Source organism: Limulus polyphemus, unplaced genomic scaffold, assembly GCF_000517525.1.
Source record: "Limulus polyphemus unplaced genomic scaffold, Limulus_polyphemus-2.1.2 Scaffold77, whole genome shotgun sequence".
NCBI classification, from domain to species: domain Eukaryota; kingdom Metazoa; phylum Arthropoda; class Merostomata; order Xiphosura; family Limulidae; genus Limulus; species Limulus polyphemus.
Window position 1 is genome coordinate 485,455 of NW_013665687.1, and position 19,472 is coordinate 504,926.

General features: G+C 30.2%; 1 protein-coding gene across 1 annotated transcript in view; it reads left to right on the top strand.

Moving 5' to 3' along the window:
- LOC106467114 (rab-like protein 2A) overlaps window positions 1-13,303 on the top strand; it is a 15,639-nt gene extending 2,336 nt beyond the window's left edge. The window contains exons 2-6 of the mRNA XM_022395927.1: window positions 4,080-4,140; window positions 7,022-7,133; window positions 8,936-9,033; window positions 10,300-10,383; window positions 11,138-13,303. Of these exons, the coding sequence (XP_022251635.1) occupies window positions 4,080-4,140; window positions 7,022-7,133; window positions 8,936-9,033; window positions 10,300-10,383; window positions 11,138-11,197 (415 nt within the window). The 3' untranslated portion in view covers window positions 11,198-13,303. The remainder of the gene's footprint in view (window positions 1-4,079; window positions 4,141-7,021; window positions 7,134-8,935; window positions 9,034-10,299; window positions 10,384-11,137) is intronic.
- Window positions 13,304-19,472: the final 6,169 nt, after the last annotated feature.

Below are 19,472 nucleotides of genomic sequence, written 5' to 3' on the forward strand. Positions count from 1 at the left end.
AAAAAAAAGCTTCTTTCTCTATGTTAATTACAAAAACGTAAGAAAATAAAACAGTGGTTAGAGACCTTAATTATCAAATAAGATATGAAACTATATGCTTTGGTGGTAAATAAGAGGTTCTCAAATTAAAATCAACACATGCAATTAACTTGCAAAATGGACAGCGAAAATGGAAATATACAAAAATTCGTATGAAAACCTCAGAAGCTTAAAAGTACACAAACTAATACACTTTATCCAAAAAAGAGGGGGGGGGGAATTCGTTAGGAACATATTTTAATTACATAAAATACGATATACATTATTTATGAAATAATTTTTGCAAATAAAATTTTATCTGATGCCATAATTTATACAGTTTTATCACTTTTTTATACCTTCACAAAAATCGTAAATTTTCATTCATTATGATCTTTCAATTCACTAGTTTTTGTTATTATTATAAACTTGGTTTACCCAAAAGACAAGATGTGATGAAGCTATTTACTTACCAATCTGGCTAACGTAAACTTAGCTTTGATATTTTGTTACAACAAAAAAGCTGGTCAAAAGCCCAAAACTATAAAAAAAACATGTTACTTGAAAACAAATATTGTACTTTACGTTATTTTAGTGCAACATTTGTCCTCATCCATTTATTTGTTTATGACTTAGCCTCAAAATATTTTCACAAGGAGGAATTAGATTATGTAAACAAATCTATATGTACAAGCTAATGATATTTTCTTACCTATATCTTTAACTCCTAAAATCAGCACAGGAAATGGTACATCTCTCTTACAAAGTGCAATTAATCTCAATAGATTGGTCTTTTATGAAATTCGCGCAAAGCTACATGAGGGCTATCTACACTAACCGTCCATAGTTTAACAGTGGAAGACAGCTAGTCATCACCACTCACTGCTAACTCTTGGACTACTCTTTTAGCAACTTTTACAACAGAAAATACAATATCAAAAGAACATTCTAATTGCAATAACAATATTAAAATTAACCAACCATATTACTGACTATTTAGAAACAGTATCAATGGAGGAAGAAATAAAATTAAATTACATATGCCTTTTTTAAACATTCTATTTATAAGTTTATTAGAAATTTAGTTTATTGCAAACGTTGATTAAGTATATAGATAGACTGTAATATTTAAGATGTGGGAGACTTTTTTTTGAGTACCAGTCGAAGGTTAAAATTACCATTAAAAATAATAGTGAATCCTAAGTAAGTTATTGGATGCTCAGTTTCATAGCGGTATTTTTCATTCACCAAATTGGATGGACTTCAAAGTGTCTTGCTTGACCTAAATGATACTCCTAAATGCTTATGGATGCGGACAGGAAAATGACAGTTTTTCTGATCATCACATATGTATTTATAAGCAATTCAATAGTATGGAGAGGTAGTAGACAATCCTTTAGTTTCAAGAGATGATATGATCTAAAGGATGATTTGAAAATGAAGATCTATCTTATTAATAACTTAAGATCTTTAGCAAGAATTTTTTTTTTGGTGTACTAGATAGGGGATGGTCAATGAAATTGGGTATATTCAAGTTATTTGTTCAGAAATATTTTGGTTAAGCTTTCAATCATTGTATTAAGATACTTATTATACAGTAGTTTTCGTGGAGATTTACAATTTCATAATGTAAAATAAGTTGAACATATCTTAAAGGCTAGAGTTAGTAGACATGCTGCTAGGTTGATCTTATATCTTACAGGAATAAAACTGTCAAACTCGGTGAGATGTCCTGCAAATGTTTTCTTTCAATTTATGGACACTGAAAAACCTTGTACATCTTGGGTAATTAACACATCTAGAAAAGGTAAAGTATTCTGCTCTTCAATTTCAAAGGTAAAATTTATAGATGAATGATGTGAGTTTAAGTACTCAAGATGGTTGAACTTGATCTTTTGATAAAAAAAAATGATGAAAGTATCATCAATGTAGCATTTTTAGAATATTGGTTTGAAGTTTTCTGGGTGGTTGTTCAACAAAGATTGTTTGTGGTTGCTGAGAAAAGTGTTAGTTAGAATTGTCCCCAATGGGGACCCTATAGCCACTTCATTAATTTAGTCATACAATTTTATATTAAAGTATATAGAATGGTTGTTTTTCCAGCATGAGTAATTAAGAATCTGAGTTATTCCCTAGTTCAACTGTAAACAGGAGATTCCTCTTGAAATAGTTTTTCTAGGCAAGTGTCTGTGACCTCATCCAATGGAATGTTTATGAATAAAGAAGTTCCATTAAAGCTACCATAAACATTCATTAGGAGGATGTAGGAACTCTTTTTTTTAATATGTGAGCGAGTCCAAGGTAGTAAATTCATTAAATGTTAATGTTTGAGAATAGGTAGAAGGAATTTGACTACTTTTTTAACTTTACATTCTGATTGTTAAAAGGATAGGACATAATGTATGATTTTATTTATGAATCTTAAGAGGAGACCATACATTATACTAGGTCATGATACATAAGGATATAATTAGTTGAATGCATTATCAGAAATGTTTTTTAACTCATCCCTAAGGAAGTGCTACAATTTTTCTTCCCTTTGAATGGTGATGGAGAATATACCTGATAAGGAGTTTGAATTTTGTAGTGTCAAATGTCCATTTTTTCAAGGTAGTCTGCCTTTTCTAATAACACAATTCCATTTCCTTTGTCTGGGCATGCTACAATTATGTTTAGATTCTGTGAAAGCTCGTTTAGGGTCGGAAATTCTTCCTTTTCAATAGAGCAAGAATGACAACAGGAATTATGATTGTGAAAAGATGAAATTGTAAGAGTTTTGAATTTACTCTTAAATAAGTCTTGGGTTATGGTAGGATTTTTAGAAGCATTAATAGGTATGTTTGCTATGTTCCTGTATGCAGTGTCAAAAGAACACATGCAATCATTAAAACTTACGTTAATTGGTGGAACAGAAATTTAGATATTTTCCACAGGCAGTTTTGCAGGATTTGGTTAAAGTAACATTACTAAATTAAAGGTTAACTTTTGTGGTTAGTAACTTCACATGGCTTCATGATTTCCATAGATTGTAAATGATCATGATAAGATCTTTTTTATTACATCTAGAAATTAAACCTATTAAATGTATAGAGTTCAGCCAGATAACAGTGTTCTTAAGATAAGTCTTCGTCCTGTTGAATTTTGTTGTAAGGTGACTTTTATTTTTTCTATTTGAGTTCTTCCAGTAAGAATTTTTGACATTACATTATGCAGGTGGTGAGAATTCAAAATTTATCCAGATCTTGCTGTTAGAACTGTGGTCTCATTGTCTGTGCTGCTAACAGATTATTCTTGAAAACTACAAGAGAGACAGATGTCTGACAAAAGAAAATAAAACCATTGCAAGGAAAGTGTAAATTACAGTATGGGTTCTTAAAGTTTTTAACATGAAGTCCTCCAAGACCTTAGATACCACAGCTAAAGACCACCGACCTAATGTTTAGATATATAATTTAAATAATAGTCACTATTCTTTGAAAAAATCTCAAGCTCATTGTGTAGTCATATTTATTGCAGTAAATAAAATGATCACTGAAAATTTTGTTTTGTCCAGTATCAGGAAACTTGTATGTATTAGGCTCCACCAACTCAACCATGGGAACCACTACAGAAATGGGTTTTAAACTTTTTTACATCATAAAATCAAAAAAATCAGTAAACAAACTTTGGTATATATACACTCAATTGTATATATATATATATACAAAAGTACAGCTTTAAGACTAACTTTAAATAAGTCGATAAAAAAGTCTCTATTCTTGAGGATGGTGTTCAGTACCTAATTATTCCGATAGTATATCAACATTTGTACAGAAACACAAAGTATCTTGCATGCTGTAGTGAGAAGCAAGACTATGATGGCGACTTCGGTAAATTGAAACTTTTGCTAAGTAAAAATGGAAGCCAAGAAGTTTCCCATGCTGCTTTGATAGAGACAAGTCATGAAGCAGATTATTTAGCTCTTCTTTTGTGATCGGATGAAGCATTTTATGTTGAAGGGTGCCACAGGAATTGAAATACTAGATAAAGAAAATGAAGATGATTCATTGTCTTCTTTGCAGGATAACTCTTCTTTTTCCCAATTCTCTGGTGGATGTGGTACTGGAAGACCATCTCCATGAGGTACTGGTCTCATTGCAGATGCAATATCTGGATATTTAATGTATTGTTTGGTTTTGCCTGAATATCTAAAAATAGTAGTCACACAAATGTAACAGTTTTGGGGCTCACTCCATATCATAGGAACTGTAAGTGGCATACTTGCTCTCTTCTTATTCAAGCCAGATGTGCAAACTGTACAACGCACATGTGGAGCCCAGTTGTTTTTTTTTTTGTTTTTTTTTGGTAACCAATTTTACACCCAAAATAGTGGTAGTAAGCTACCTTTATCTTGTGTGTGATGTTTTTCTTTCGTGAACCTTTAATATGTTTTCGACAAATGTAGCAAAAACTGGACGATTTTTGCACTTTTGGACTTTACTTGAACTGGAGGCAGCCAGCATTTTAAACAATTTTTTTTTATATATAAAATAATTTATGTTTATACAACTAGAGTTTAAAACATCGGAAAAAATAAGGTTTTGCAGAATTTGTTTATATTGCGAGAATGATAGAGAGGGGCATCTGACTCTGCTCCTTCTATGCTCAATCGAGGGACTTCTTGAATGTTCTAGCAAACTGAACACACGAGGGTTTCGTGATTCCCGGGTGGAGCAGGTGAGCGTAGAAATAAAGCAAAAGTGGTACAATTCGCTACAATTATATCGACAATAAATAGCATATAAGAACAATATATTTGAAATTCTACACAAGTCCAAAAGTGTTGGCCTTTTACTGATTAAACTGCCCAAGTAAATTAAATTTAACAACATAAATCTATTGTACTATGTTGATTGCATGATATTTCACATAGTGCTGATAAAATATTGATATATTACTCAAAATCTAAAGGTGATTGACAGATTCTGACTACATTTTGGAAGTCAGCACCATCAGATTACCCCAAATCACTTGAGTTTTGAAGAAGCAAATTTTTTGTTGAATATGCAGATCAATTATCTTGATAGAGCTGATATATTAACTAAAAGTGCAAATAACCTGGAATAGAAGATTATATCAAATAATGTAAGCTATTTCTAGTGTGGGACCAGGGTTTATGAAATTACTACACCCTGCTCAAGTTTTTATATTTATGGCTGAAAAGTGCTTATATAATGTCGTTCATAATATAGGTACAAAAATTAAGACAAATCCAAATTTGCTTTAATATATTATTGTAGTATCAGCATCATCTATGTATAAAAAAAAACAACTTTTATCAGCCAAACAGACTCATTTCATTCAGAACTGGGATAAAAAATATATGGAACAGATGGTTTGGAATAACAGTATATGTAGAACACTGGTTGACGTTTTTAGACCAGCTTAAAAAATATTTTATTTTATTTATTCAGTTTATAATGAATTTGCATATTTAATGTTTCAAACATTGTAAATAATTCAACTGTTGCTATGAATGGAAAACATTTGATTTTAAAGACTTGGTTTTTCACTTGTCTTTCTATTGAAATTGGTCTGGTATGGCCAGGTGGTTAGGGCGCTCGATTCGCAATTTGCGGCGCGCGGGCTCGAATCCCCGTCCCACCAAACATGCTCGCCCTTTCAGCCGTGGGGCGTTATAATGTGACGGTTAATTCCACTATTCGATTCTCTGCTAAGGTCACCATCAAGCATACGAAAATAATGCTAAGTAGGCCTAAGGCCAACCACCCTGTTAGAAAAATAAAACTGTCTTAGCTGAAGATGACTCCTACCTTGCCAAAACTTATATTTGTGTCCCTCAGTCCTACTATTCTCATTGTTAAATATGAAAAAAAAAAATGATGCATCAACACTGTCAATTCCCTCTACAATCTTAAACACTTCAATCAGATCCCTTCTAACTCTTCTTTTTTCTTATGAGAAAAACAATGAGAGATTTCGACCTATCCTAGTATGACAATCCCTCCATCCCAGGCACCATTTTAGTAACCCTTTCCAACCATTCAATGGCTTTTCTAAAGTAAGGAGCCCAAGACAACACAATATTCCAATTGTGGCCTAACCAGTGACATATACAGTGAAACTATAACCTCTTTAGAGTTGTATTTAATATTTCTGTAAATACAACCTAAAATCCTATTTGCCCTACAACTAGCAACAGCACACTGTATGGATGGCTTCAGAGACTGTTCAACTATTACACCAAGATCCCTTTCTTTTATGACACTGTTAAGGTTATTCCCATCCAAATTATCTTATAATCCATTATCTTGCATTTATTATAATTATTACCCATTTGCCCAACTAATTAATGATCTAAATTATTTTGTAAATCAGCAGCATCCTCTTCACAGCAAGCAACACCCAAGACCTTAATATCATCTGCAAATTTCAGTGTAGCTGCATGAACATCAGTGCTGTGGACTGGTTGTCCTTCTCTGGTCAGCAGTTGTAAATTAGGATGGCTGTGTCTGAACCTTGGGAATCTGATCAGACCATTTAGTCCATTTATTAAATAAGGTATTGCTTATTACATATAAATACACATATATTTAAATATGGCCATTCAACATTTTTTTGTTCTTTTATAGATATTATGCTTCTGTGTCACAGTGAATGGTTAGATGACAACTAGTTGCAGTGTATGCAATAAACACATGAATTTACTCTGATACAGTTATTGTTTCACACAAGAGGGGGAGGGGGGGCTGTCCCATATTGGACTCTTAATATTTGCATTTTATATCCTTTTTATTGACCACTTCCATTACTTTCAGTCACTTTTTCTATGGCTTGATTAAGTTTTATTTATTTATTTAAAAGTAATACATTTTACCATTAAGATTTTTACTAAAATTGGGTCTTTAGTTTTATTTTAGTACTGATATATGAAGCTTATCAAAACTATGATTTGTTTCATGTTTAGTTACTGATTTTTGTTTCTGTTTTATTTTTGTTTCAGGTTTTTGACATAACAAGAAAAGTAACTTATAAAAACTTACCTAAATGGTACAAAGAACTTAGAGAATACAGACCAGAAATACCTTGCCTTTGTGCTGCAAACAAAATAGATGGTAAACTACATGCACTGGTGTCTTTATGCTTAGGCTATTATAAAACTTGTTTTTTGTTTGGTAATTGTAAATAAATGTTAAGGTACAATAAACTGTTGGTATAAACAACAGCTTCAATGATACAATGAACATATAAGAGAAAAACGACAAAACCAATAACATAAGTTATTTTCCAGTTCAAATCAAGAGTGATAAAAATAGGACAGAAATTAAAACAACAACAACAATAATGGCACATATGTTACACTAAGGAAAAATCTCATCAAAAAGATCATAGGTGAGAAAAAAAAAAGGATTGAGCATGTGACTTAAAGGAATGAAATCAAAATTGGCAGTCAAACTGGTAATTACACTTATAGCATTGATAAGAATTTTATAGCAAAAATTCATTCGTTAGTTAGCTTGGCCACATTTTTTGTTCAACTTGGGGCATGATGGTAGGCAAAACAAAATATGTAGCCTATCGGACTAATGAGTGAATATTTACTGTAAAATTTTTATCAATGCTATAAGTGTAGCTGCCAGTTTGGCCACCAATTTTGATTTCATTTCATTAAGTTGCACACTCAATCCTATTTTGGCTGCACCTTTTTTCACACCTAAGGTGTGTTTGATTAGATATCATGACTTCTTGTCAATACACACACCAACAAATCACAGGAAGTAAGAAAGTGGACTCGGTAATAACCAACATTAACTTTAGGATTGCAACTCTATTATTCAGAACAGATCTATACTTTACAGTACCAACCAGGTTCTTTAAAATGTATGGTAGTAGTTTTTCCTCTCTAAAACAGTGTTGATAACTTCCTTTATAGTAACACCATGGAATCCAGATTAACAGTTTCTTGTCATTGCTCACATGCACTCTGTACCATCATATCAAGCATCATTATTTATGCTAATTGCTTAAGCTAACATCACATGACACTAAATGCTCTTTAATTAAGAGGATTTCATAAAATTTAGCAAACTTGGGCTTAAAAGTTGGTAATGAATAATAACCATCCACCCATGTTATTCTTTTGAAAACTTGAGCTAGAAACTGCTAATCTAGTTTGCTAGGCCTGAACATGTGACTTTTGCATAGGTATACACAAAAAATTTGGTTAAAATTGAGCAGTTTTTGTTGAATAACTTTGCACATGTGGCTTATATTTAGACCAAATTTACACCTAATTGTAAGTTATAAAGATCTATCAGTGTACCAAATTTGAAAATAATCCATAAAAGTTAAGCTTCTTTTTCTATCAAATAAAGTTTCCGTACTTTTGGTACTACTAAAAAAAATATATAGGAAGAAATTTAATCAAAATTGGAGATTTTATATCTTGTGTATTTCTTAATGGATTTCCTTGAAATTTGAAATGTGAAGTAAGGATCCAGTAGAGTACATCCACTGAAAATATGTGTTAGTTTGGAAACGACAGTCAAAGCTACATAAACTGGAAAATTGCTAAACTATCACTCTTGTTATTAACACACAGTGTGTCCTGCAGGTTGTTTTGCCTGCACAACACATTACCTTGTGTCTTGATACCAGTGTTTGGAATACAAAGGATAAACTTGCTAAAAAAAACATTACAAGCAGCACAAGTAATTCACTAATTAAAATCAAGAATCATACATTATAATTAGAACTTAAAATTTGTGGAACTTTTGTCAGAAATCAATAAAATTGATAAAAGAGGAGAAACTGATTGTGAAACGTTTTCAAAGTCATTGTTGTACCTTATAAAAAAAAAAAAAATTAAATATCATCCCCATAGTATTGAAATAATGATATTTTTCTATTTTTATAGTGGATTTTAAGGTGACTAAGAAGAGTTTTAATTTTCCAAAGAAGTTTGGCATGCCTTTTTACTTTGTATCAGCATCGGATGGGACAAATGTTGTTAAGGTAAGAAGAAATGTATTATTGTACTTTATTTAGCAGTTAAAGTTTAGTGAACATTCATTTGTTTGTTCAACAAAAAGACACTGTGTTATAGTCTGCTTATTGACATAGGATTTCATTCATGTAAAGATCTTTTCATGATAAACTAGCAGAAACCCCCAAAATATTTGCAGTCAAGTTAATATGTTTATAGCAACAGTAAATACAGGACTTGTAGAATAATACAAAATAATTCTAATCACAGGCAGCAAAGTCTATTTGTCTTAGGCCTAACATTAGTTAACTCTTTAGTAAGTACAGGCTATATTTGATATAGAAATAAATTAACACTGTAACTTGTGAATGATTTTTGCTTTAATTAAGTTAGGGCTAAACTTTATGATACTTTAATGTTAGGTCACAGAATAACATTATGATCTTTTTAATAACTGTAATAACTTTTAATATTTTGTTGTATAAAATGTTTACTAAAATATATTTATATCCACCTTTTGTTTACATCTGTTGACATGAAGTGCAAATGCATGTGCATTTAGATAGTAAGGTTGGCGCACACATAATAGACATATGCAGTTTTAAACTTCTGTTGGTTTGTGTCAGACAATCAATGAAAATTATGGAAAAAATTTTGTAATAATGTTGTTGCTACTTAGAAAGTTTTCTGTTCTTTTATGTTTTTACTTTTGATTTATAGCTATTTTTGCATGAAAATAGTTTTAAGAAAATTTGGAAACAAAATTTCGATTCTTAATCAGCTGTTAATAACTAATCAGCAACTACATTATCTATGTTAGTTATTTCTTACTATTACTCTCATTTTAACACTGAGGATTCCAGTAATTTTGAACTTTGTGGGAAAATTTGTCATTGGACAAGGAGAAACTGTGTAAAAAGAATGATGACTGGTTAATCTAGCACTGCTAGCTATATGAAATACCTAAATCTTTTATTGAGAATTTTTTTTCAAATGTACGAATCTCTTATTGTGAAATAAACAACAACTTCATGACTATTCATGAAAGTTTGTTTCAACGACTGGCTCCTACGAAAGTGAGAGAATTAAAAGCATGACAAATTGAACTGAATTTGAATTGCTACTTACAGATTGTTACTTAATTTTTGTAATTTATATTGCATAAAAAATTTAGAAGTGATTTTTCAAAAGAAAAAATAAATACATTTCATTTCTGCAAATAAATAATTTCAGATTTCTTATAAGTACTAGGACTCAATTAAGCTGCAATCAATTTGAATTGATCTTATTTTCAGTTATTTAAAGAAGCCATACAGTATGCTGTTCAGTATAAGAAAAACCCAACAGATTTCATTGATGAAGTGATGCAGGAACTACAGGTAGGTCCTTATTGATATACCTTTTAGATTTTACCACTAGAGAGCACCACCAAACATTTATTAGAGTAACTTGCTCAAATAATCTCAGAATAATTTGTGTACTTACACCAAATGTTCTATAGAAATGCTACTTTGTAAAATAAAACAAGAGAAACCTCTAAACATTTGGTTTCTTTAACCTGATACTTTTATACCCATAAAATTCTGGGAAGCAAGAAAGTTTATTTTATAAATTGGATTTCCTGCTCACGACTGTGGAGTACAACAAAAAATTTCTTACACCCACATAAACAATTTTAAAAAATGCAAATTTTTGAATAGAATATTAGTTTGTTTGTTTTTGCTGTAATAGATTTTCAAATGTAAAAGAAGTGGATTTCATAACTACAAAGTGAAACCTAAAGAATAATTTGACTTGCACCGTTGTTGATTTACAGAGTAAAATGTTTTCAACTGAGATTTAACAAATATAATTTTGTTAATATTAAATAAAATTGAGCTTGTTATTTCAAATCACTTATTGGTTAATCTGTTGTTATGTTCACTGAAAACCCATTATAACACATTTAAAAAAACACCATTGTAATAGGTTAATATGTCCACATACTTGTGTAGTTTGTTAAAGGTTTTTGTTACATGCTTAACAATGATTAATTTTAAGCTGTCTTTATTTTTTGTTTATTTCAGGGTTAATTAAAAATGTTATTTTTGTAATGAAAGTAATGAAATTTATTATGATTTGACAAATTTGTAGTACTTTGAGAGCAGTGAATTTGATCAAGAGGATGAAGGAAATCAACCCAGCAATCAGTAGAAAGTTCATTAATATTTTGAAAAGAGTTGTCAGTCTTCAGTGCCTTTACTGGATGCCACAAGTCATGCTGTAAACCAGACATTAGGCTCTTCTTGGGCTAAGATTTTATGCCATAGTTCTGGATATGTGTAGGACTGCATTAAGTAGTTCATTATACAATTTTTCCAAGACAAGTTTTATTAGTGAACAACACTTTCATGTGTGTAAAACCATCTGTAAGTGTTATAATAGTGTAAAATCTGTGATGTTAACATTTGATATGTATACACATTTGTTTCAATGTCTGAAAGTGTCACATTCTGTTGGTAATGTTTATTTTGCCAAAAATTAATGATAACTTAGAAACAAACATTGCTTTCAGAACTGTTGTAATTTGTAGAATAACATTCATTAGCTCATTGTAGTCAGTAAACATACAGTAGTGCTGATTTGGGTATGAAGCTTTTCTTGAAGTAATAAAAGTAAGTTTTAAAGTTAATATGCTTTTCAATCTTAAAATTTATGTGGAATATTACAAATTAATTTGTGGATGATTTCTGTTATAAGAGGCAGCTGTTTGATAAAACAACTTAGAATTTTTTGTGATAAGCTCATATATGTTTGTGTAGTTTTTTGTAATAGCATTGAAATATATATAAATAACTTGATCTAAATCTGGGCAGCGTGAGTTTGATCAACATATGCTATAAAGAACAGATGTGAAGAAAAAAAATATATATAGTATAAGTAACTTGATCTAACTCTGGGCAGTGTGAGTTTGATCAACATGTGCTATAAAGATCAGATGTGAAGAAAAAATATATATATAAATAACTTGATCTAAATCTGAGCAGTGTGAGTTTGATAAACATGTGCTATAAAGATCAGATGTGAAGAAAAAAAATATATATATATAAATCTTTAAAAAAAAGAAATATGCAGTGTGCACTATTTATCCTCAGGGAAATAGTCAATGAAATGTGTTATTACATAGAATCAAATAATATTAAATATTATGCTTTATGTATTTTATAACACAGCGCTTAAAACTTTAAACATTATAAGACAGAATTATCTGTAGGATATTTAACTTTGATCCCATATTTTTCATGGATTTTTAATGATAGTTAATGATGAGAACTATGCATAGGAATTTTTGTTAAAAAGAGAGAGAGAGAGAGAGAATCATTTTAATGATTTTAACTAAAAATGTTGACTTTCTAAATGGTTTTAGTATTTTAGGGAATATTGTTATTTCTTATTCCTCACTGTAATATCGACTTTACATATCAATACTAATATGCTTATACACACCTAGCATCTTACATGTAACTTTGAACAAGTAATTTTGGCATTAAATTCCTTTTATTCTTTGGTTCAGATTTTATTTGCAATTCATAATAGAGAATAAGATTTATAAGCATTAAACAAAGATGCTTAGATTGATCAAATATACATCTTTCTAATTTATAACTTTACTATCTTCTAATTGAAATGTTACTAACACTTGTGAAGAATTTGATGTGCATAGTATTTAGGATTTAAGTTATGAGATGAAGCATTCTGTGATTTTTTTCTTATGCAATGATATACAGGATAGTGCAAAAAAAATTTTTGTAGTGCATGTTGTTCAATCATAAATATAAAAGAAAAAGGTAATGAAAAGTATTTTTATAATGAACTCTGGGAGTGAAAAAATACACAGATGAAAAGTTAACAGATTTATCTAGAACAAGAAACTACAAATTGCTAAATGTTCAGAATATTTTTTTTAAACCAGCCCTCTCTGTGGTGGTAAAAATGCACATTTCCAATGGCATTCTTGAAGGTATACTTACATTCTTCATGAAATACTTTTTTGAAACGAAACCTGACTCTTTTTTTTTTACTTCATAAGCATGTGTGTTTATTATATAAAAATATTGACCTCATGTTGAGGTCAATGTTACTTTTAAGATCAATAACTAGTTGCTATTACCAGTTTACAACAGACTTTTGAAAGTTCTAGTTGTGTGAGAGAGGTTAAGAAAATTAATTGTGTGTATTTCATAGAAGTACACATAATGTGTAATGTGTATTTCATTATCCCTAACTTCAATAAATTATGTTACATAGTGTATATGTAAATTACTGTTGTTATTTTTTCTGTGTTAACTTAATAATCACTTACAAGGTTACTTAATTTTTATGTAATTGTGATTTAGAACAGTATTAATGGCATCCATACTAAATTGATGGCAAGTCTAAATTTTAAGCAAGTGTCAAAAATGTTTGTTAAATTATTTAACGTGAATATACACACACTAGTAGCATTGTGACATTTTGAATTATATACCAACCACATGTACATGTATACTTATATGTAGTATATTGCATGATTTGATTTCCTATTAAAAACATGTTCTAAATATATGTGTTTTTTCTCTTGATATTTATGTTTAAATCAACCCTTTTTTTTTCTTTCAAATAAAAAATTTCAGGCTAGAATACAAATTGAATGCAGTCACTGTGTCAGAAAGAGAAAATTTTATCATTTTCATTGTGGCTCATCTTGTCTCTTGTACAGCTGTTTCAGCCAGTTGTGTATTTTTACACTTGTACTGTCTAGTAACATTTTTTTTATTTGTAACACAAACTAAATCATTTTAAAACCAATATTTTCAAAGTAAAATTGTTTTTCAAGATCATATTGGTGGTTGCTGACATTAAAAAATATTTGTTGTTAATAAAGTGTAATTTAAGGTTGTTGAAGTTACATGTAAGACACAAGTTTGTGTGTGTGTGTGAAACTTGGTTTGCTGAGCTTATGTTTCCAGGGTTTCATATACTTGTTTTGAACATCAGTGGAAGTAAAATCCTAGCAGTAGTGACCTCATTTTATGTGTTACTCATAATATCGATCTGAAATATTAATATAGTGTAAATAATAAATGAATATACTTTCAATTACTTTATTTTTCACCTTTTATTGTAATTTGCAATGATCATTACCTACTTGCTCATTCACTGATAGCTAAATTTTAGTGAAATTTGGCATTCATATAATATTAAACGATAAACTTTATTTATCATATCATCCATCAGCACTAATTTTATGAACATTGTGTATTTGAGGTCACAGTAGAACCTTTTAGATCTTTTAGGGTTTTATTAAACCTTGTGTGTGAATAGTTATAAGCAATGACCAAATATATTTCATTAAGAACCCTGAAATGGAATGTTAAAAGGGGTGAAATCAGTTATTAATATAGATTTTAAACTAGGTGACCAGATGCAAGGTTATAAAGTAACCAGAAAATAAACTCTGATGTTTAAACAGAAAAGATTCAAGTGAAAAGGCTAAACTTAGTCATGTTGATAATTGTAGCTGAAATCATGGATATCAATGCTGGTGTCTTAGCAGCTTTAAAGACAAAATGTGTCATACGAAGGAATATACAGATGAAGTGGTTTCTTTTTTAAAATTGTAAGAGAAACATTTTAAAAACAGTACATTATTTACCCATTACTTAATGTTATTGAAGAATTCAAGCTTGCTTTGAATGAACTGCAAATCAAATATGCTTTTACTTGTAGTTGAATTGTTTTGTGTAATGTAGCTTTGCATTCCAAGAATATTAAATTGAGAAGGTATGAAAAATAAAATTTATAATGATTTGAAATATTAATACATGAAATTAAAACTAGGTGGGAGAAAATCTTTCCAGTTGTTGATTATTTAGCACTATATAAACATACTATTAAACAATTCTGCAAGTTTTCAATGTCCTCTAGCTGCCCACCCTATTGTAGGGGCTCATGAAGTTAAGTTTGTTTCATGTTTTCACATTCTCTCATTGTAATCCTGTTGGACTGAAGTAAAATTTATTGTGTTTTTGAATCTCCAGCGAGCTTCCATTATCTCAAAGGGAAAGAGGTTCTCTAAAATTAGGCACGATTATACTGTAAGTAGTAATGAAGTACTTGTGAAAGCAACAGAGCTTGACTATGTGGCAAAAAATAGATGAATTTCAAAATTTTGTTACTTAGTATAAAATGGATACATGCATATGTGTGTATCTACATTGTAAAGATTATTTTATATTAATAATGAATATCACATTTCAAACTATTACATTTCTTCTGTGATGACATATTCCCATGATATTAACTTAAATCAACTTGTAGGAGTTAAATGGCTCGTAGAAAAGTAGGTGTAGATAAAATATTTTCTATAACTCTTGTGTTGGGGAAGTATTCAAGTTGGAAGTACTGATTAAAAAAATCAAGTAAAGGTATAGCTTAGTGGTTACTGTGCCGAATTGCAAGTTGGATTCAAGATGTGATATGCTGTGGGAGCATTATAGCTGTGACAGTCAATCCCACTATTTGGTTAACATAACATAGGACTTATTGGTCCATGTAGGGTGTTCCATCCTCTAAACTAAACTAAAACCATTAATAAATAAATTTAAAAAATATTAAAGCCAGCCCTTATCATTCATATCCTTATCAAGCTTTTTCTTAAACTAGCCCCCAGTTGCACAGCAGTATGTCTGCAGACTTACAATGCTAGAAACTGGGTTTTGATACCCATGGTGGGCAGAGCACAGATAGCCCATTGTGTAGCTTTTTGCATAACTTCAAAACATTCTCTTAAACTCACTTAAATTTACTGCTTCCACAACATCTGAAGGCAATCCATTTTGTCATTACTATTCCTAGCAGTACAGTAGTGAATGTACACATTGCTCCCAGGACAGAAAAGCCACATGATAAACATGTAAAAATCATAATTTTGGCTAATGAAATCCATCCCATTCAATTAATTTAGACAAAATTTTCATGTTGCTTTAGGAACATTATGGAAACTCTACAGAAGGTATGTGGACCTAGTAGTGTTGATAACAGAAATGGTCAAGATAGGAAGCCTAAATTCTTTGAAAATGATGTTAAATAATTCAGGGAATGCTGTTTACGTGGTACACAGTAATCTTGTAGAAATCTTGTCAATGACCTACATGTAAATACAGGTGTGAATGTTATCTCAAAAACAGTAAGATACACTTTGTTGTACTGCTATCTTGTATTAGTAACTTGAACTACTTCCACATAGTTTTCTTTGTACTAACTGGATGGCACTAGCATTGAGTCAGATAACAGTAAACAGCCAAGAACAATCTAGATTATTCTTGAGACCACACAAACATTTCATAGATTTGGTTTGGTGTGCTGAATTAATTCTGTAGGTTACTCCAGTTATCCCACTGAGGTTCCAGTATGTATGCTGTTATCAGCTTTACATAATGATCATCCTTTTAGAATTCTGTGTTCAGTGGAGTGGCTAAAACGTTTAGAGCTGAACATATGTACTAAAAGGCAGCTAACCAGTAAAGACTTGTGGTTATGGTCACTGATGTTTATGTGATGTGTATAGATTTCACTAGCTACTACTGAGCATGATTTTGATGGTTCATAAACCTTACCACCATATTGAAGCTTGAACAATCTGGGCTATTTGAGATTGTTGAAACATTGTATGTGATTCTGAATAATCTGGTTTACTTAGCATTGTTGACACATTGTATAAATGTGTGTGTGATCTTGACAAATTTGTATCTTCAAAATGCATAGGATACAAACTAACTGCCTATTTCATTCTCACTAACACTTTTACTCTGGTACATCCATTGGCATATTGTTTATTATTGTCCAGTAATGCTTGAGTCTATGCTAGTTTCATGCTGTGCATTGTTTTTACTTTGTTAGGGCATTTGTTTACACAACCACGGACAGACGTACAGGTAAAAACATGAATAACAAAGTGTTTAGGTCATGAAAGATAATGGCATGAAAAAGTTCCTGGCAGTTATTTCAAGGCATACTATGTAAAGACTCAACTAGTATTGTGATGCTGACTGCATAAAATAGACAAGTGACACTTTCTTTAATAATGAGATATGTATGAACAGCATGCTTAAAAGAATAGTTCTTGTGTACATTTGTTTCACACATTGCTTTTTGAATGATAAGTATGTTTTGGCCCTATTTTTGTAATTAGTGTAATGTGATGGGTTAGGCTTTCATTTCTGTTTGTAAATAGCTTGAAATATCCAAAGGTACATACCTATCTTTCAGTAAAGTTATTAATATTTCTTTTTAAAGTAAAAAAAAAGGCTTTATGACATTTATTAAAATTAGTTTTGCCATTAAATTATGTGCTGATATGTAATACATGAGTTAACCTTTCATTTGACATTAGGAAAAGTGATTATATATAAGTAATAAGACATCTATCATGATTGGAGTTTGAGCCATTGGCCCTTAAAGCACACTATTCCAAGACTAATCCTTTATTAACTGAGCTAGCGGAGCACTTATTCCTAAGGTTTATAATAACCTCTTGTTAGATAAACATAAGTCATTTTTATTACTTAATAAAATGATATTAAAGTTTCATTAAAATAGGTGAATAAGAAGTAAGGTTTTAGAATTCAACTTAAGTGGGACACAGTAGGTAATTTAATTTCAATTTTCCATATAATTAACATAAATGTACCTTAGTTAACCACAGTAACACTTTTTTTTAAGATAGAAAATTTATACTTACTGCTGAAGATTATTTCTTAATAGATATCAGCCAGTCACATCAGTTATCAACTTATGCATTAAACCTTTTTAGATATGCAACAATTGTAGATAGTGAATCGGTTGTAGTTGGTAAGTCTTTACTTTTAGCATTATAATACTGAAGTTTTCTCATGTGTGTATTTTATTTAATTGGTTCTCATTAGTATATGCAAGTTACCCTAAATTGTAATATTATACTTCTTGATTTTTTAAACATTCAGATTTTGTTTCATCTTGATGTTTTTGTTTTTTAATTGTTGAAATATTGTATTTATCTGTGACTTTATTTTTGCTATTGTAAAACAACTTTAAACCCATGTAAATAAAAATTCATATAATTTTTAGTATAATATTTCATATGTGGTATGATTTTTAGGTTCTGTATTATAATTGTGCACAGCTTTTATTATTTGGGTATTATTTGTGACTTAATAACCTTATTGTTTGTTTTTAATTAAAACTAGATTTTTGGGATACAGCAGGACAGGAAAGATTCAGTAATATACATCCAACATACTATCATCAAGCTCATGCCTGCATATTAGTAAGTCTTAAAAGAACTGATATTTTTACCTTTGTGTTTTATTTGATACTAGCTAATAAGTACTACATAAACACTGGCTAGAAAAGAACACTTTGACATTTATGGATGTTGGCGTCAGAGTTTTAATGGTGTTAGTACAAGAGTTAAGAAATTGTGTGTGTATCAAGCATTATTTATTGTATTCAATTAGTGATGTAATATTATATGCAACATAACCTTCTGCAGGAATTAGTATTTTTATGCATTCCTGTGATTAAGAAAATTGTATTGTTTTAAATATTCAAACAGGCATAAGTATTGATAGTCAAGTATTTATTGAAAGGTATTAGTTGTTTCATTATTTAAATATTGATAACTGATATTTTTATTGATTTGAAACATAATAGTGTTTTGTTGACAGTAGAGATAAATTATGGTGATTATCGAGTTATATTTCTACAAAATAATCACTTTTCACTCTGTTTTCAACATAAACATGTTATTTCAAAGTACTAATTTGTGAAATTTCTAAGTGTTCTAAATAAAAACAGATTTAGAACTTGTTGAATATTATCCAACAATACTTAATTGACTCTAATCACAAATATTTCAATTTTTTTGACCAAAAACATTGGCTTTTTATATGACTAAAAAACTCTTTTTAAGAGCACAAATTTAATTTTGTTTGTGACACAATGTTTTCCATTTATTTCTTCATGTTATTCCTAATCTCAACCATCATCTGAAGCTTCTCTTCATTGAATATGGCAGTATCAGTAGAAAACTATGATCCTTCAGAATATTCAGATTCACTTTGAAGTTAGCAGTCAAAGTGGAATATGCTTATTGATATACTTGGACTCTAACCAAAGTTCTCCTTGCTAATATCTTTAGCTTGTGTGTTGTGACGATTGGTATGTTAGCTCTTTCTGAAATAAGACAGTGTCACTTTTATACAATGAATAAACTTGTGTGTAATGAAAGATCACCTAGTCACCGCAGAAGGTAAAATGAGGTGCTGAAAATTGTAACGGGATTCGTGCTTATTAGAGATGACCTAGAAATATCATTCCACTTTATAAGAATTTACTATCTTTGATTTTAACTCATCACAACAATTGTTCAGACATTTCCATATAAATGATTTGGCCCACAGACCTTCTT